The sequence below is a fragment of the Manacus vitellinus genome, unplaced genomic scaffold, assembly GCF_001715985.3.
Source record: "Manacus vitellinus isolate BGI_N305 unplaced genomic scaffold, ASM171598v3 scaffold_14_pilon, whole genome shotgun sequence".
In the NCBI taxonomy this organism is placed as follows: domain Eukaryota; kingdom Metazoa; phylum Chordata; class Aves; order Passeriformes; family Pipridae; genus Manacus; species Manacus vitellinus.
The window spans coordinates 17,830,396-17,850,810 of NW_021939063.1; the positions used below are offsets into that span (position 1 = coordinate 17,830,396).

At 39.4% G+C, this 20,415-nt stretch overlaps 2 protein-coding genes across 4 annotated transcripts in view; one reads left to right on the top strand and one right to left on the bottom strand.

Moving 5' to 3' along the window:
- The window catches only part of CENPP (centromere protein P), a 124,996-nt gene that overhangs the window by 55,887 nt on the left and 48,694 nt on the right, over positions 1-20,415 (bottom strand). The window lies entirely within an intron of this gene.
- ASPN (asporin) lies at positions 563-17,851 on the top strand. 3 transcript variants are annotated; one of them, XM_018068633.2, is made up of 9 exons: positions 563-600; positions 1,144-1,194; positions 6,742-7,012; positions 8,848-8,960; positions 11,270-11,483; positions 11,849-11,959; positions 14,220-14,313; positions 15,570-15,708; positions 16,904-17,851. In XM_018068633.2, exons 3-9 carry the CDS (start codon positions 6,766-6,768, stop codon positions 17,099-17,101), a joined length of 1,116 nt encoding a protein of 371 aa, XP_017924122.1. In that variant the 5' UTR covers positions 563-600; positions 1,144-1,194; positions 6,742-6,765; the 3' UTR covers positions 17,102-17,851. The 3 variants fall into 3 exon arrangements, with proteins under 3 accessions (XP_017924122.1, XP_017924123.1, XP_008921845.2); XM_018068634.3 differs by lacking the exon at positions 563-600 and adding an exon at positions 2,067-2,101 and having other exon boundaries at positions 934-1,194; XM_008923597.4 differs by lacking the exon at positions 563-600 and having other exon boundaries at positions 934-1,194.

A 20,415-nucleotide genomic window follows, 5' to 3' on the forward strand; every position in this document is an offset into this window, starting at 1 on the left:
TTTTTTTGCCTTAAGAAAGTCACAGTAGACAAAATAACTATTATGCAATTTGAACAGGCATTTTGCAAACAGCACCATGGACAATAATAAAAAAAAAAAAAGGCCCAAATAAATTTTCCAGGCTTTTTTTTTTTTTTTTTCCAAAGCAAGACCAGACTTTTAACATAGAAAGGAGCTAATTAAAGAAACAGATGAAGTCAGATGTGCACGGAACTGGATATAACCTATTGTGAATTTAAAGACACAAACTGTTTCACTGCCTTTGAAACCTGCTGTAGGTAAACTCCATTAGTCAGACATTTCTGAAGTTTACATACACAGGGCCTAGGAAAGGTAAACAAATAACCCAGATTCTAAATATTGTGATGTGCAGGTCAGCACAGCTTTGTAACAGTGCAAATTCTCAAAGACTTGGGTTTAAACCCACAACTTCAACCCTTATCACAGAACCCTGCAAATATTGTCTGGTTTAGATAAAAGATACGCTTTATTTCCCATACACAAGAGACAGAAATTGGCTATACTGACTAAAAAGTCTGATCCACAGTTTACATTCTTGGAGCACCCTCCCAGCCAAGCAGTTGTCAACTGAAAGCAGAGGTAAAATTTACACATAACTACACAATAAAGTCCTAATTTTCTAACTTTAGAAAGCTTTGGCAACATTCTGATCACTGCAGGCTACTGGTTTACTCTGCCACTGGCTGTGGTTTTATACTTTTACTCAAGTCACACTTTTTAAAGAACAATGGCTAACGAAATCATAAATAATTGTAATTCCACAGCAGGAATGACCTGAAATGGACCTCACTGTACTTCCAATGGCCTGATGTCAACTATTATTAAACTACAGGTTTTATAAAGTCTTCCACTAGACGTCTAGAGTTAAGCCAGAAGTTTTGGCTCCAATACAGGCAGTGATGAAAAACATATGAGTGGTAACAAGGCGTCTTAATATCATCCTTCAGTACTAAGATGGGCTAATCTGAGGCAGCACTTTACTCTGGTATCACCCACGGTGCCAGCAGGATCAAGGAGTTTGGAAGTGGACTTTTTCTTTTTATTTACTTTCCATTTCACAGAACTCAGTCTAACTTCCTTTTTCTCTATTTTTTTTTTAATATGAAATAACTGGACATACAGAGCTCAGGTGGATTATCACAGAGCTTCTGGAAGAACTCCCAAACTTGCAAGGTATGTCCACTTTGAATACCTATTTTATATAAATAGCAGTAAAGAGTTAAGCAACACTATGTGCAGATTAACAATGTCAGGTAATTTACAGTTAGAAATACCACCTTTTTTTGATGGAACATAGGAAAATTTACTTTGCAGCTGAAATAATTCTGTGTGTACTGCATCTGAGCTGCAAAACAAAAACAGCTACAGTGAGTTATTTAACTATTAAAGACTCGTCAGAAAGATGTTACAACTGACAATAACTTTTCTCAGTTATAACAATCTGTGAAAATCTACCCTACAATGACAGCAGTTCTTATAGTTATAAGTCTGTGTTATCTTTCTGTAATTTGGTATTCAAGTTGGTGGGGGTTTTTAAGTACATATCAGCAAAGTAATTAAAAACAACCCATGGAGGAGTAAATTGTAGATGAACTACAACCTAAAAATGCTCATGGATCATAATCAGTAACAGGAGTCAGGCAGTTTTCCATAAAAAGTAAATACTCTGTAAACATCACTTAATTTTGTAAACATCCAATTAATTATCACTACTTAACTGCAATATTGGACTATTTTTAGCAACAGAAACATTTCTTCAGTAATCTTACTAACAAAAAAACTTCCTCCTGTTTTTCTTGAGCAATTTAAGTAAATCAATGGAGTAGACAAAGAGTTAAACATAAACTCCTTTTATTTCTGGAATGGGACAATGACTAATAGAACCAGAACTATTTTTAAATATAGATTTCAAAACAGCAATGGTCTTGCCTTTCTTTGGACAAAATCTGTGCACAGAGCAATGATTTGTGTTATTAATGAACACAGGGACTTTTCTTTGCCTCTGCAAAGACCACCACTGGGTCATTTAAACATTTCCTTTTCAGAAACAATGACAGAGGAAACTGGTCTCCGAACACCGGTAACAGAAGAGATTTCTAAATATGATTTAGAGTCTTTTTAAGTCTTAAAATTCTATGTATTAACTCCTTGGTGTCATAACTGCTGAGACAACAAATGCCACATGCTGCAGGGCTGGCATGTAACTCCCAAGGAATCCAGGTTTATTTGTTGTTGGGTTTTTTAATGCACTCATCCCACACTAAATACACAGCTCCTGTCCTCACAGGAAAGGTTTTTCTTCCCATAACTCACGAGTAGAATTTTCACATCACAGAAACTGTTGCAAACTTATGTGGGAATTTCCCACACAACCTCTCAAAGGTTTGAATCATGTGAAGTTATCCTGTGATACCACCTGCATTTAATTAGTTACACATTACAACTAAGAGCATGAAAAGTGCCTGAGTTCTACATGCTGTTTGGCAACAGGAGTTTGGGTAAAGATGACTAGTGAGGATAAGTGTGTCCCAAGTGCTCAGTACAGTGATTTTAGGACTGTTACACATTTCAGGACAGCAAGTGAGCCTTCCAGTGTCTCTCCAGGTGAAGTGCACTGTCCACATTCAGTCATCCCACCTCGGGGTAGCTCCTGTTCCAGTGGGAAGGTGCTACTCAGCAGCTTTTTGTGCTGAAGGATAAGTAGGATTGTGATAAAGAAGGTGCAATGAAGCCTGAACCCACCACAATCTTTCTCAACTCAATGCTCTGGGCTGTAAAAATTGGGAATGGACAAGGCCAAGCTTTGTTAGGCTTGTTGTATGTCAGGAATGGCTGTTCCTTTTTCCTCCTCTTTCTCTTTAAAGTTCCAGCCCCCTCAACTAGGCTGTTCCACCCATTCCTTTGTGTTGGCTCTGGTACTCCACACTCACTCTGTTCACCCACAAAGAACGTGCTGGGGGTGTTTTTGGTGCTCACATGAGTTTTATGCCAGTTTAGTGAGTTCAATCAGCTCAGTGAAGAGCCTGAGTGGAAGAGCTGGAGGTACCTGGGAGCAGAGTCACTCTCAAGTGACAGCAGGGGACCATTAGCACAGCTGTACCTGTACCTTCTGAAACAGTATTTCTTAAAATTCCCATGATAAAATAATGTAAGGATTTCCAGAAAGATCACCAGGATCTTGGATTTTAGGCTTTCATTTTCTTTTAATTCTCTTACTCCCGAAATTGGAGCATGCAGAAAGTTTGTGTAGGTTCTTTGAGATGAGCTGCAGAGTCAGAGCATTTCTACAGAGACATGTCAGCATCTGTTTACTGGGAATCTCAGAACTCCAGCCATGAAAAGATATTTAAAAAAGCATTCATAAAACTCTGTTCTTTGGGAACCATTTTTTGGCAGTTCTTTGGTCAATGCAAACCTGGAGTCAAGCTTGATTATCCCCCCTAAGTACAAATCCAATAAGGATTTTCTAATGGTAGAATAGGAAGACAAAGCAAGGATTTTTAACCCTTCCTTAAAAAACCCAAAACCAAACCAAAAACCCCACAACAACTCAGGTTTCCTTCTGCAAAGGGACTTGTTTTCAAGGGACCAATATGTGTCATCAGTGATATATTTCAACACTACTGTTCTAGAACTGTTTGTGAGCAACACATGTTTTTCCAGAGTTCAAATTGGCCACTACTCCAATCACAGCCTCAATCTTTTAACAGTTTGAAGTCACGGTTTTTTGGATATCTGGAAGGAAATATGGAATCCATTTGCTACACATGCAAGCGTGGGAACAGATTTTTAAGTTGTTTCCTAAGACAACTTCCCAGCACCAGATCCAAAAGAGCATTTCAGGAACACACGCACAAGATTATCTTTTAGATACAGTAAAACGATACATCCAGTGCCTCTCACAAATAAAAGCCAGCAGGGGCCTGGAAAATAGATGTCCTGAGACATGATCATGCTATGAAGCTTGATATCCTCCATGTGGAAGTGGTACAACATCTCTGAATAAAGCACAGGAATTTTGTCACTTAATACCAAAGCAGCCAAGGAAGAAAACCAGCCTGAGATCCCATCTGTGAAACCTCAGTCATCAAACCACTTTTCCAAGAACAAGGAGAACTTGGAAGTCTGAAAGCCTTCAAACTCACCTCCTAATTAACGGTATGACTAAAGTACTGAAGATTTTAACTGTTTTCTGAAGCTGAAACACAAAACTGAAAAGGCCACACATCCCAAAGGTGTACAGCCAGGAGTGACCACAATTCTCTTAAAAGGGGGTTCCACACCTTCTCCCCAGCACTGTCTGTATTCAAAGACTCTTTCAAGGGCACACACATTGTATGGGATTGCAAGAACCACCATCAAATCCTTTCTAGGAGCATTGAAAGAGAATGTTATTTTGAATATTAAGGAAAATATACGGGAAAAACACATGTGAAGATTCTTTCAGGAGACTGGTAAATCAATAAAAGTACAGGCAGAGTGGATATTATGGAAATATCAAACTTACAGTTATATGTTGCTTACCTGCAAGTTACAAAGTATATTGTGCTTGTTTTCAAACACATATTTGGGGGAAAGAAGTCACAGCATTCTTTTTATGTAACCTGAACACTTATCTTTTTTCTTTTTAAACATCCTCAAACAGACACAGTTACAGTAGCAGCAATGTATGCAGTGCACTGCATTTAATGCTGTTACAAACCATACCCAAGGAACAGCAAAAGGCCTTGCACAGAAGAAAGCAATACAACCAAAACCTCAGAACTTTGAATAAGCCAAGTCAACACTCCTGCACCAGCACACTCCTCCTGCAATTGAGGACCAATGACAAAATGCCCACATAAAGCCATTTTTCAGCTATAAATAGATCATCAAGTATTTAATTAGGTGATCAGACAAGAATTGACATCCTTTTAGTATTTCCCTAAAGAGGTCTATGATAGTCTAAACACAAAAATTTTTAAAAACAGGATATACACATTAGAATTTACAGCAGCCCCTCTTGGTTTGTGGAGCATGCTGTTAGATCCAAATGATTTCTGGAATTGGGTTTTGGAAGGAAACAATGTCAAGCTGAGGGCTGAATCTACAGCATTTTCTCAGAGTTGCAAAACATCCTGTGGCAATTCTTCTATCTCCATTTTCCCCTAGACTAGGAGCATTTGGTCAAGAAAATCATCTTCAGAATAAAACCAGAGTATGTAGAAAATACCTATACCCCAAAAAATCAGTACCCTTGAACTATTGATCATCATTCCTCAGGTAATGCACTACACTGCAGTTAAGGACTGGGCTCCTGGTGTTCCCAGTAAGTGTGCCTGGAATAAACCTGGTAAAATTAGAACTGGGAGAAGCAGAAGGAAGTTGAATAAATAGCTGGACTGGGTCAGAGGTCATTTGGTTTGTTCAGCCTGGAAGAGACTGAGGCCAGAGCTCATGGGGCTTTTCACCATCCTCACGAGGGGCAGCACTGACCTGCTGTGTGGTGACCAGTGACAGGGCCCAGGGAATGGCTGGAGCTGTGCCAGGGCAGGGACAGGTTGGATCTCAGCAAAAGGTTCTTCCCCAGAGGGTGGGTGGGCACTGCCCAGGCTCCCCAGGGCAGTGGGCACAGCCCCAAGGCTGCCAGAGCTCCAGGAGGGTCTGGACAATGCTCTCAGGGACAGGGTGGGATTGTTGGGGTGTCCTGTGCAGGGTCAGGAGTTGGACTCAATGATCCTCCCTTCCAACTCTCTTCTATGATTGTCTATTTTTCTAAAGACAAATGTATTTTTAAGTCCTTTGTGACTTGTGCATTCTTCTCAAGAACATGAGGAAAAAACTGTAGCTGTCTGATGTGGGGTTTTCCACTTGGAAGGTGCCTTAACTGATCCAAGAAGAAATACTTCACTCAGAGAGTGGTGGGGCCCTGGCACAGGTTGCCCAGAGAAGCTGTGGCTGCCCCATCCCTGGAAGTGTCCAAGGTCAGGCTGGAGGGGGCTTGGAGCAACCTGGAATAGTGGAAGGTGTCCCTGCCCATGGCAGGGGGTGGAACTGGATGATCTTTCAGGTCCCCTCCAACACAAACCACTCTGTGATTCCAGGATTCTGTGAAATGTGCTGCAAGCAGAGGTGAACTTCTATCAATGGAAGTAATAAACAAATGACTGGAACATGGGAAAAGCTGTTGTCAAGAGTGAAAACACTGTTCTCCCAGATTAGAATAGAAAGAGTTTAATTAGAAGTGTTTAGGTAGTCGAATACCAAGTGTTTAGGAAGTGTCTTGCTGAGTGCATTTTATGCATTGGTAATCAAGTATTTCTCACTTTTACAAGCAATATAACATATGCCCATGTACCACATTAAAAATGCTTTTTCATCAAGAAGAAATAGGATTTATTTCATTCTGAGTTCTGGTAAAGTGTACTACAAAAATTACACCTCAAAGCTTGAAGCAAATGATGATATTATTTGTAAAACTCAACTGAAAACTTTGATATTACATTAATCTCTAATAAATTTAACTTAATATTACTGCATGTAATTTTATGGTGATAATTCATATTTTAAAGACTATTTTTATATTCTTCATCCCTCATACACTAATTAAACTTCAATGTTCACGAGAGACCGTTTTTCAGGACCAGAGACTGCAGTGAGTGAAGTCAATACCTCTATTTGCTCTTTCATATTCACTAATTCTCGTGGGTTTCTGATTGTTTGTTTACCTTCCTTTTCCAGAGTGGTTGTCCTGATTAAGAAGATATGAAAGAATACACACTCCTTCTCTTTTTGGCTTTGTGCTCTGCCAAATCTCTCACCGGTCCTTCCTATTTCACACTAAAGAATATGATGCTCCAAGACATGGAAGACGATGACGATGACGACGATGACGACAATTCCCTATTTCCAACCACTGAACCCATTATGCCACTAATTCCTTTTGATCTGTTCCCAACATGCCCCTTTGGATGCCAGTGCTATGTCAGGGTTGTCCACTGCTCTGACCTAGGTAAGAATGAATTTGTGTCTGTTCTCCTCTGGACTCTCCTTTTGAGGATTTGTCTTTGAAAAGATGAATTCTACAGCTCCATAAATTGCACACACTCATGTATTCCTGTATTAGTCATTTTCAAAAGGATCTTAACATGTTTTCCATTAGGATTGCAAACCATATCTAATTTGTGTCCAGCACTTTTTGCAACATGAATGTTTTCCCAATCCACGCTCGCCAGTTTAGAAAATGAAAAAGCTGCTACAGCCACTTTCCATTAGCAATGACTTCTATGGATAACAACATGGAATGGAAAGGCATTTAGAATATGTAACAAATAACTGTAAAAGTGTTTAACTCAACACTGATCAGGGTAAGCACATAATAACCTGCACGGCTTTTTATCCACTAAGAGAACAATCACAGAATGGGAAAACACTTCCATTTACATTTTATATTACACTTTCTACTGGTTTTTTTACTTGCATGATGTTCTATCCAAACAGGGGAGCACAAACATTTGTTGTGTATTTTGGTTGAAACAGATTAACTATTGGTCCCCTCTCTCAAAAAAGAAGTATTTCATTCATAACTACAAAGCAACGGGTCAAATGACAAGAAAACAAATTAAAACAAACCACAAGGACATTTAATGTCCCACATAAGTGGGACACAAACTTCACTCAAGTGCTCATCACTGTTAACACTTTAGCCAAAGGCAAAGCTGCTCCTGTCACTGCTGCAGGTACATCCCAGTTCCTAACTAGGAATTCATTATTAATTGTTCCAATTTGAATTAGTGCTCATTGAAGGTTTCTCATTATTCAAGGCAATCATGGACTGTGGTCCTGCCAGGAGCACAGGGACAATGCCATTTGTTCTCACTGCAGCCCTGCCACCATCCTGAACGCCACCCTGGCCTGCTCATGGCTTAGGAACGTTGAATCCAGACAGAAACTGCTGGGTTTTTTAAATGTGTCATTATTAAGGAATCTAAATAAACTTTTGCTGACAGCAGCAAATGGAGGTTATTGCATCTGGTCTGCAGACTGCAAACCACTTTACAGTTCACACATAGGAAAAAAATATATTAAGAGACTTCATCTTTAACTGCAACCTATTAATTATGGAATAATTGCTAATAAACGTCACAGCCTTTCATGCATCAGCATTTCCACTGAAAAGGAAGTTACTACCCCTGCTAAGGTTTTTGTGCTGATTCAGGATCTCAGATGGCCTGAACTGCAGTGGGTTTGTAACTGAGCAGAGAGCTGGGCTGGGGGATTTACACTGCTGGTAATGAAGGACCAGCAGTGGGGACCACCCCTTGTCCACGTGTACCAAGAACACGTCTCTCAGCCCTGCCCTTCACTGGTGGTTCCACAGGCAACCCCAGCACTGGGATGGATGGGGCAGTGCAGGGGTACAGAGGAGCAGCCCAGTACTTGGCACAAACCCCATAAAGCCACTGCCCTGGGCCCAGCAGGGAACCAGTGCCCTGGAGCCTCTGAGGGCTCCTTTCTCCAGGGACTGAAGCAGTCTCCCTGCAGGACAACCTGTGCTCTGAGTTTATGTCCCAGCTGCAGAGAACCTGCAAGGAGCACCCCCTCTTCAGGCTGTCATGGTCAGGGGCAGCAGCAGCTCCTCCCAGAACTATCCATACACGCCTGTGGTACATCCTTACATCATTAGTTCCTCCCATTACCAAAAACTCCCTTCTACCCTTTGCTCTATGTCCTATTTTCTTTCCCACCATAATCATCAACCATCTTACTGTGCTTTACTGTTCAGTAATTAATTTCTTTGGACTTGCCTCCAGGCACATAATGGTTCTGTTTCTGTCACTTCTGTAGGTTTGACATCAATTCCTCGCAACATCCCGCCAGATACTCGGATGATCGACCTCCAGAACAACAAAATTAGAGAGGTCAAGGAAAACGACCTCCAAGGACTCACATCACTCTATGTAAGCTGCTACTTCCCAAGGTGGAAATCTCATTTAGCAATCTGAAATATTTCCATACTTCCAAAATACAAATGGTATTTTCCTTCTGTAATAGTGGAGATAAAAATACAGTCTAATGTCTGAGTATTTGACTATTCCCACATGGTGAGAAACAAACCTCTTTTGAGTTGTAAGAACTACTTTCTGCAATACCCAGAAGATGTACCACATGCATCTCACCAAAAAGATTCTCAAGATTTTTCAGTCCTTAACATGCACACAAACATTCCTTACATTTTAAAGGTTGCAAGACAAGAGCTCCTTTTTTATCTGCTTAGCTGGAAAACACCAGAAGTCCTCACAGTAGAACTAGAAAGATGCTTTCTGAGGGTATTTAAAAACCACAGAACATAAAATTAACTCATACACCACTAAAACTTGTTACAAATCCAATTGACCTGAACAGAAAACGGACCAACACTGAATTACTGCAAAGTCAGGGGACTTACTACTAACTTTTTAACATGCTCACATATGCACATAGAAACACTTTGAAACAAGTATCACTGGCAACTGATAAATCCAGATATTTACAGAACACAATGTTACTGTTTTATTATGAAAGAAAACAAGAGTCTCAGAGGACTGGAAAGTTAAATCTGCTTTAGAATATTTATTTCTGTAACAAGTCACTCTAGATCCAGTACCAACAAATATTGACAACATTAAAATTTTCACTGTAAAAATGACAAGTCCATCCCACGATTTACAGCAAACTAACAACAGTCTATTCCCCATTAGAGAGACACGAAACACACCATAAACTAACAGAAGGAACACTCCTAATACATTAAGGAAAAATTCTTCCCTGTGAGGGTGGGCAGGCCCTGGCACAGGGTGCCCAGAGAAGCTGTGGCTGCCCCATCCCTGGGAATGTCCAAGGTCAGGTTGGAGGGGGCTTGGAGCAACCTGGGATAGGGGAAGGTGTCCCTGCCCATGGCAGGGGGTGGAACTGGATGGGCTTTAAGGTCCCTTCCAACAAACCATTTTTGGATTCTGGGATTCCATAAACAAATCCTTTCAGTCCTATTTGGTTTCTGAGCAAGACATGAAAATTTACCAGATCTAAATGTTTATGAATGAGCTTGTTAATTATTGTGGTTTAAGCTAGGACAGGCAACAGAAGAATCACATAAATTCATAGTTGGCAACAAAATGTTTCCCATTCCCCCTGTCTCGTGGGTCCAGAATGGCCTTCCCAAGGAAGGGGGTTTATATTCTGTATAACAGATCTTACAGGAACTAACCTCTAACGACTGAGGAAGTCACTGGAATCCATCAGCCATCACCACATTACATATCAGTCACCACTTAATTATGTGATAACTGAGCTGCTTTGCTCCTTCTCCTCAGTTCATTTGTGGCCAGGCTGAACAACATTTTTACTGAGATCAAAGTTTACTTTGTACAGCCTGGCTGAGTCCTGGAGTCTACTTAGCAAAGGCACAGAGGGCAGCTGGGATTAGGAAGGAGCATTTCCTGTTTATTTCCTTAAGTTAGGCTCATTTTTTTCTGGAAAAAAAGATTAATTCTGGTTTGCTCTACATTTCCCCCCCCCTCTCCTGAGAGGAGATGAATTACCAACAGCTCCAAGAAGTAAAAAAGGAACAAAAATGAATATCTGAGTATGCAAATACAGGGATGTGATTTGACATGCAAATGATTTTGGTAACTCACATTTTATTGTCTGTAGTAACTCATTACAAGTTCTCTGATAACACATAGCAAAGAAGAACAAAAAACTGCCCCCAAAAGGACTAATGCACAGTACAGAAGAGAGAGACTTAAATTCACATAAGTGGGAAAATTATGGCAAATAACATATAAATTCATGTGTCATACAGAGACATGAACATCTAAGAAACACAGATTAAAAGCCTGACTTTTATTTTGCTGAGTTATCTTGAAATAAAAGATGAAGTTCTTAGTTTTGAGAATCTGCATTAAGGAACAACAAAGTATATAACCCCCTAAAATATCTGAATACAAACATATTGTTTTGCCAGTTCTTATGATCCATTGGCACCTTGTCAGCTCTGACTAGTTTTTCTCTACCTTCCAGATGATGCTCCAGCTTTCAGGTTCTATTTTGTTTTTCACAAGCAACTGAAATGCCCAAAGTGCTAAAGTTTGGTATGATGGAAAAATAAAATATTTTAAACACTTAATTGCTAAATTATATATCAAATTCATGACTTAAAATTTATAATCATAACTTTCCTATATATATAAAAAAAAAATCTTTCTATTGCCCTTCCCATGTCTCCCAGGCACTGGCTTTGAACAACAATAAAATCTACAAGATCCACCCCAAAGCCTTTCAACCCACAAAGAGGCTCCGACGACTGTACTTGTCCCACAACCAGCTGACTGAGATTCCAACAAATCTGCCCAGAACGTTGGCAGAGCTCAGAATTCATGCTAACAAGGTCAAGAAAATCCCCAGGGATGTATTTAAAGGAATGAAGTCTCTGCATGTTTTAGGTAAGTCCAATTGAGTAGAACAGAAAATGTCTTTCCCAAAAATGTCTTTATCAAAAGTTTCTACAATATAGAATTTTCAGCCCAATGTACAGTTTCCTCTCAAAGAGATATCCAAGCCCTGGGAAATACCTTTCCCAATTTAAATTCTCTGTGAAGTTGCTACGTAAGTCAGGGTTTGGGTAACTCTGCAAGCCCAGTTAAACGAGTTAAACAGCCTGAATTCCCTGAGAGCTGTGACTGCCACCCCTCAGAAGAGGTAATCAAAGCTAAACATCAACTCGTGCTTAGAACATCAGAAGTCACAAATAAAATTAATTCACAGAACTCCTAAGCCATAAATGCTTTTCTTTTTCCCCCTTGGACAGAAATGAGTGCAAATCCTCTGAACAATGATGGAATAGAGCCCGGGGCTTTTGAAGGAGTAAATATCTACCATATAAGAATTGCAGAAGCCAAGTTAACTTCAATTCCTAAAGGTAGGCTTTAGCTTTCCTATTTTACTTATACCAGTGTATTCCTAAATAAAATGCTTTAACATCTATATGATTACTAAATTCATATATTCTGTTTTGTATATTCATTACTACCAAGCCACTTCCTATCTTATTTTTCTTTTTGAAGTTAGTATTTAATTCCACATCCCAAAAGAGTGAATGCACAAACAGCACACACAGTGCACACCAGAGACTCCTCTCAGGAGAAACAGTGCAAAGAAATTCATAATAAGATGTGATTTCCCATCTTTCACACATCAGCCTCTCCAAAATCCTCACAAGGGGAGAATAAACCCCCTGATATGGGATCTGGGCCAGAAGGGATACAGAATTCCCACTTCCTTTATGGATTTAAAATGCAACTCCACAATTTCTAGCTTCAATTTTTAATGTTTCAAGTCACTCTGTAGCTCAGTTATGTTGTGCAGTAAACATAACCTCCTTAATGCAAAATCCAATATGGTATTTTATAAATCTTTTGATGGGGTTCTGCTAAGCAAAACTTAATATTAACATTTAGTTAAATTTAACACTCTTTCATACTAAAAAAAAAAATTAACTTGTGATTTGGAGGTAGCAATAAATTAAAACACTAACTTGACACATACAAAAAGGTAGCCTGAAGGAACTCAGTACAACACTCCACCTCCATTTTCTGCAGGTCAGTGGGGTATTTAACCAAGTTAATATGATTTTCAACTACTCAGAACTACTAGTGAAGAGAAAAAGGGAGGAGACAAAGCATAATATCATGTCACATCATGCTTTAACTTACAGGGAAACCATATGCTAGCCCCTTATTTATTTCTCATATTTCAGATAAAGAACTTTTTCCTTATTAAATTTAATCTCTTCCTGTAGGCATATATATATATGTGTGTGTGTGTGTGCAGAAGCATCCCTGTAGAAGTGAACACTAAAAAAAAAACACCTCCCAAACAAACAAAACCAACTCACCCCAATTGTTCAGATAACTTTAAGGTCAGAAACTACCTGGCTGCTCCCTAACACAAAAATACCCCAAAACATTGCTCCAGTATCATCATAATGCCATTTCCTATCAGTTAGCACAAAAAAACCCATAAAATTATTCCAATTTTGTCTTTGTTGTAGAGGAATCTCCTATAAGGGGAAACACAGCAGGAGGTGCAATATGTCTGTCAGATATATAAACCAATCAAACCCAAACTATTTCACAGTGAACTCAGTCACCACAAGTGGAAACTAAGTCTGTACATCCTCCTGTCTGCAAGTATTATAACGGCACGAAGATTTAAAAAAACGTAGCTTATAAAATGTACCCAAACTCTGCAATGGACAGGGGGGTGCTCTTCCCTCTGCCCGGTGTAACTCGGAGAGCAGCAGCACGTGGAGCTGTGAACTGGAATGCAAACTGGGAAAGAGCCCAAACAAACAAACCCAGCCCCGAGAGTGCCAGCTGGAATTCCGCAGGCTGGGAAGCGGCCCGGGAAGCAGCTCATTGCTCCGGCACTGCTCTCGCAGCCCCCGAGGAGCGGGAATGGCTCGGGCTCGGCTGCCACCTAGACAGGGGCTGGAAAACTGAGCCTGAGATCAGCACCCAGGAATTCACGCTCGGGATGATCTGCCTGTGCCTGCCCTAAAAAGATGCGGTGGAAAGATTCACCACCTCCTGGTCCATTCACTGGCAGTTCTGAAGGTGGAGGTACTGGAAATACAGAATATTGTGGCGTGGGAAAGAGCCAACCAAATATCTCATTCAGGGGAGAGGGTTCCGAAAGATCCCTCCCAGATCGATCCCAGCAGCTGAAACTGCACAATTGTTACACCATGGGCAGAAAATTACAGGTCTTCAAAAAGCTCTCCCGGGTTCCACAGGAGTAGGGGTTTGACTACCAGCCCTGAGGTAACTGCACAAAACATACAATTTACATCTTTGACAAGTTAACCAAAAATACTGAGAGCTGTCATAAAGGAAGCCAGGAAAAAAAAAACAAATTCTGGAACTAAAATCTTAAAATTAGTATATGCACTTTCACATCTTACTTTTTTTCTTTTAAAGTTACTATTTTAAACCAAATTATGTTGATTTTTAATTACCATAGTAACACCTAATCCCCATTTCTTTGATGCAGACAACCTCCCCAAAACTCCTCACCCAATTCTAACCACAAAGGAAAGAAGCTGTTTGGAACAAAATATATCTTCCAATAAAAAATAAATTGGCTCGTTTTCCTCACACTGTGCATTTATTTTCCATCAGATTTGCCCTCCAGTCTCCTGGAGCTTCATTTAGATGACAATAAGATCACAGGAATTGAACTTGAGGATTTTAACCGTTACAAAGACCTTCAAAGGTAACACTTCCATGCTTTTATTTGCTAAAATGTCACACCTGGCAGCATCTCGATTTGAGACTTCTCTTGTTAATGGCAGAAAAGAGAATTAAAAGTTTTAAGTGTTTTAGTAAGAATTGCTGCAAGTAAGACCAAGCTTAAAAAAACCCCAAACAAGCCCAGAAACCACATTAGCCTCGTTATTACATGATTTTTGCCTACAGTTGGCAATAGGAAAGTAGGATAAGAACAGCAGTTGATTACAAAATATAACCATCTTAAATTCTTATAAATTTATTCTCATAAATACAGTAGCTGGTAAAGGACACAGTTTGGTAACTGTTCCCAAATGTGATGGGGTTTAAGGAAAATGCCTGTTTCTGAGGAATGTATCCCTGATGTGGGACTAGAGAAGGGAGTTCTCTCTCTAAAGCTCAGATAAGACCTCTGAAAATATGGCTGAGCAGCTCTGCATTTGGGATTTGGTGACAGAAACTACTATCAAAGAAGAACTATTGAACTGCCTTCAGACAGCAGGTTCAGTTTGTGAATAAGCCACGAAAGAACAGAGACCAAGGGGATGGCAGGATGGGCAGAAAGGGTCATTCCACCTGTCCCCCACCTTTGGAATCACCTGCCCAGCAATGCAGGCTGGAGTCCTACAGCAGAACAATCTAACTAAGGAAAACTTAAAGCAGGAAAGAAGGTAGTCCTGATTAGTCCAAAACTTCTTATTTTAGACATAAGCTATATATATAAAAAAAACTTCCTTTACAAGACTTGCTGTTTGGCTGTTTCTTAGAACAGCACTCTGTATTACTGTACACTGGATTACTCTGAAATACTGTATTACAAAGTATACTGTATTACTGTAATACAAAGTATTACTGTGTACTACTGTGTACTTTGTAGCTTCACTGCTTGAGAGAAGGGTCTGATTTATTTCCCAGGCAGCTTGAATGATATTTACCATTTAAACTCCTCCCACTATAATTAGAAAAACTGCATGCAAAATTGAACAATTGCTCGCATCAGACTGAGATCAGCTGAGAGTTAATCTCCTTAAAGTGGAGATTAAATTAAGAAATAAAAAATAATTGTTGGCTCAGTTGTGGTTTTTTTCCTATCAGAGGTAAGATTTCATCATCCTCTCCCCGTTCTTTTCTTGCCCTATGTTTACTCCTGTGTACTTCAATCTTTCAAAATAAAGAATGCTCTCCAGTGCTGTTGGGAATCTCAATTAGTTTGTAATTAAATGTTCCTTGTACTATTTCTAGGCTGGGCCTTGGGAACAATAAAATCAAAGATGTGGAAAATGGAAGTTTTGCCAACATACCAAGTATCCGTGAAATCCACCTGGAGAAAAACAAGCTGAAGAAGGTTCCCCCTGGATTACCTGAGCTGAGATACCTGCAGGTCAGACCCTGAACTTAACAGAAAGCTCCAGTGATTCCAAGTTGTTTGCCTTTCACTCTGCCACACTGATTAGGTCACAACCAAAAGGCATCATTAATTGCCACATATATTTTGATTTACTCTCTAATCAGGAAAACCTAAAGTCACATATGCTTATTAAAGAAATAAATATAAAATCAAACAGCAGGAATATTTCCTAGGGGAAAAAAAAAAAAAAAAGGACAACAATGTGCTACACCCAGAAAATGTTTCCAGAAAGTTGGTTACAGATTTATCATAGTTTCCATATTAGCAACCCAGAGTGGAAATTTTTCCACTCCCAGACTGAAAAGTCTTAAATCCAAAGTAAACTATTTATAAGGATGAAATTGTGAGTTAAGATTTTAAAATTTGTATTCAGAACTAGATATATTTGACAAGAAAATACTTTCAAAACACAATTATTTCCTGAATTCTGGAATAGCAATTAAATTCTTATCTATTTTGTAAGATGACATATACCTTGGGATCCTGAGCAGAACAAAGCTTGGGGACACATGAAGAGATGCACAAGTGACAGAGCACACAATAAGCTATTTGGCAAAAGCTTTTCCCTCTGAATTTCATTTCTTTGTGCTTCTCATATAACTTACAAGTAAAGGAAAATACCTTTAGATAGATAGAGATAAATATACATATATATATATAAACAACCAATGCAAATATCAACTTACAATGTAACGTAAATTTAGATATACAAGGAATTATTTTGTAACTGTACATTATTTCACTTAAACTCTAAACTTGACTATTACAAGCCCTTGTATTTACTAATTTAAGCTACATCAGCATTGGACTGATCTGTTCCTATAACTATACCAACAAATCTCTCCGAGGGCTCGAGACAACATCATTAAATCTATTAAATCCCTGAAGATCTGGGAGAATATAAAACTGCATCATCATAATTCTTACTACAAAACAACATAAAATCACACTTTAGCACAAAGTTCCCTAAGAATAGAATCCAATTACTCTGAGAACACACTGATAGAATTCCAACGACTTTTCTTTGTGGGAGAGGCAGGAGGAAGGTTTTTAAAAAACCTTTACCGTGGATTTTTAACTCGAGTTACTCCCGAGGTCTGCACTGAGGTGCTCTGCCAGCCGGAGATGCCATTCGCACCCTAACAGCTGTATGTGCTGCTCCCTGCAGGTGGTGTTCCTGCATTCCAACCACATCGCAAAGCTGGGGGTGAACGACTTCTGCCCGACGGGCCGCAGGAAGAAGAAGGCTCTGTACAGCGGCATCAGCCTCTTCAACAACCCCGTCAAGTACTGGCAGGTCCAGCCCTCCACCTTCCGCTGCATCTTAGCCAGGAACAGCGTCCAGCTGGGCAACTTCCTCAAGTGACCCCCCAGCCCCGCGCTGCAAACAGCAACTTGGCCAAAGCAGTTCTACAATACTTGAAATTCGCAGCAAAAATGCCGATTTGACACTATTTAACCGTTTACAAAGTATTTGCTATGTCAGAGGTAATTAATTAGAAATGGTATGTTAAGTAGGATCCGTTGTATTATTTGACAATGTTCAACCTACATTTGAATAATTTAAACAGAAGTCTTTATATCTTACAGAAGAACTCTTGGAAGTGGAACTGGAAACTGTATTTGACGTTTCCTATTGTAGATATTAATTCTTTCCTTAAATCACATAGTTTTGACATATTCCTTCTTTCAAATAAATTCTAAAAATCACGTGGAAGTGACTTTTTCCACGGTAAGGACCTTTTCCTCTCCCAGAGTATTATAAGAAAAATTGCAAAAAAAATTATCAGACTTCAAGGACAACTTCTTGTGCCATTTTTGATAATGAGCAAAGATGCAATAAAAAGATATGGTATCGTCAGGTCGCTGTCTCTAAGCTAGAATATATTTTTATAATCTATTAAGTGAGATAAAGGCAGGTTTCACATAATGAACAGACAAAAAGCCTTTAAAAGTTTTTGATAATTTTCTCTTGCAACTTCAAGAGGAAAATGTCCTTCAGTGTTTTACTATTCATAGAATTCGATGCAGTCCGAATATTAAAAAGTAGGAGTCAAGATTTATGATACGCTTCAAGCTTAATAGGAATGACTATTAAACTCCCTTTAGGCCAGCACAAACATTTTCTTTTATCTATACCAACTGTAATCGTGTTTTTCAGTTTATTTTCTCCTCTTCCATATTCTGACACCACACGGGTTTAGAATCCCTCCCAATGTAAGTCCCTTACAAGTGCCGACCACAAGCAGCTGGAACTCACTGCCCTGACCCTCCTGTGCAGGGCAGCCACAGAATTCTCAATACTGACAGTACTGTATAAAATGGATATTTTATATATTTAGTGTATATTTGCTATTGGGATTCAAAATAAATTAAATAAACTTATAGAACACCGGCATTTGTGTAATCGATCCCATGGCAGCTCACGGTAAAACATTCAGAGGTTGTAACAAAGCACCTTCCTGACTCTTCCCTGGATACTTCCTCTGGTCTTCCTTTTCCCAAATCTACATACCTTGCAGATCATTTATCCCTGCTCTTCTGCACAAAGTTAAAAATCCAGTACTGTATTTGAAGCAGCTATGGGAAATGGCACAGACTAGTTGTAGAAGAAAATACTGCAGAGAAATGAATCATTTCCCCATCTCTCAAGCCTTTTACCACCTTCCTAAACACATTACACAATAAACATCAACTCTAATATCTGATTTTTTTTCCCATCTGCTTGGTCTCCTTGTATTTCATATTTTGTTAACACCACTAAGCTGTTGAGACCCAAAGCCCTGTGCAGAGGGGAGGGAGGGCACACCAGGGGGGGCTTTCGCTGAGGAACAATTTTTGCAAACAGAAATTCTGTACATCACCTCAAGGCAGAATAAAAACAAAACACTAAACAAAACACAACCCCCTGAATCCGAAGATCACCAAGAATCCTTCCATTCCTGCCTTCTGGTGATGTTTCTAAGGAGTGCATTTCCTAGCAAATACCAACCTTAACAGGCCACCTGCCTTACCACAAAACCACCTCCTAACCCCAGAGAGACAAGGCTTTGGCAACAACCACCAACTGTGCAAGGAGAAAGTGAGGGTTTGAAATAAATGCCCTCTCTTATCTAGCTAAAAAATTGAAATCCTTAATGTCCCACAAAAGGTTCACTGCTTACAAAGTTTATTATCAAAGAAGTAAATAAAGGATGAGGTAGAAAATTTGTAGGTGACCAGAGACTAACCAAGAGCCAGAAAGGATCTGAGTGACTTCCACAGGAAAAGAGTGGCCAAGTAGCAACATGGCAGCAAAAGTAAACCCTAAAGAAGGTGAAGAAGGAAAAATGGATGAAAATTTCCAAATTTTTACTTACTTTGTAGAGCACTAAATTAATGGTTTTCACCTTGAATAAGTGGGACTTCAGTCAAATCTTCAGTTGAAAGCACAAAGAGCAAGTACAGTGAAAGTAAATAGAATAGAGAAAAATTATTACATTTATATGGATTTCTGGTTTAAATGTATTCTTTAAACAGTCATGCTATACTAGTTACATCATTTCAGCAATGACAGCACAAACAGAAAAAGTGGTTCAAATTCTGTAGCTTTACTGAAAGAATAAGCTCACAGTGTCACACAGTGCATTATTCTACACTAATTCAATAACAAGGCTTAAAAACAACAGAGAAATTAAACAATTCCTTATCTAATTGGGGTTTATGCAATAACAGGAACCTGTAACCCAGTGCTTTCTAAACCTGTGAATCCTTTCAGTCACTCTTTTAAGAGCTTCACCCAATTTTAGGTCCACTGCTGAAGTCCCAGGATAAGGAGAAAACTTTGGGAAAATGCAGCAAAGTGCTAAGAGGTAGAAGACCTCTTGACCTTATCCTTCCAAATCCTCAGAAACTCTCCAGCCTTCTCACTCTTCCCTTTTCACGTGCCTTTGGACTGAGAAACCCTTCCTAAGTCAGGGTCCATGGACACAGATAACATTCATCCAAGGAACTGCAACTCTACTTTGAAGATACTACTCCTGCCCTCACACTTAATAAATCATCTCCGAAGGATTTTATCAACTGCTCAGCTTTGCACCATCCTCAGGGCAAATTCAGCCAGCTTGGAAGTTTAAAAACCTTCATCTGTGACTTAAAGTACATTGGCAATTCCACATTTCAGCAGGGAAGTATCAAGTGGTTCATCTTAACTGTCTCCTGTAGGAATAATTTTCAAAGAAAAACAGTAATTTCTTATATCCCATCATAAACTGACAGGATGTCTGTCACCTATGAGGAAAAAAAATATGTTCAATGCCCCTCCACTATTTTTAGCTATAACTCCTCAGATGGTATTTGTGGGTAATAATTAATAATTTACACCCCTTGCACCTTTGGCATCCTTTAGCACAGACCCACGTGGGTGTCACAATGACACACAAACACTGCCATATAAAATGCACCTTGCACAGTCCCAGCAGTGGTTTCTGAACATGGACAGCCAAGCAGTTAACAGAAGAGTAATTAACTAATGATAACACACTGGAGTTCAATGGTCTTTCCACAGAACAAGGCACTTCAGTATCAGCAGATGGGGAGAAACTCAAGAAATCAACTCCACCTTTACATTCTCCACAAATGTTACAGGAAAAGGAAAGAAGGAGAAAAAGAGATTTGTTATAAACCCTTCTAACAGTCTTC

Bases quoted from the DNA above. Each gene is read 5' to 3' on its own strand.
- ASPN (XM_018068633.2), top strand. From the start codon at position 6,766: ATGAAAGAATACACACTCCTTCTCTTTTTGGCTTTGTGCTCTGCCAAA. The intron at 11,484-11,848 runs GTAAGTCCAATT...CCCCTTGGACAG, and splicing joins GAAGTCTCTGCATGTTTTAG to AAATGAGTGCAAATCCTCTG. The intron at 15,709-16,903 runs GTCAGACCCTGA...TGCTCCCTGCAG, and splicing joins CTGAGCTGAGATACCTGCAG to GTGGTGTTCCTGCATTCCAA.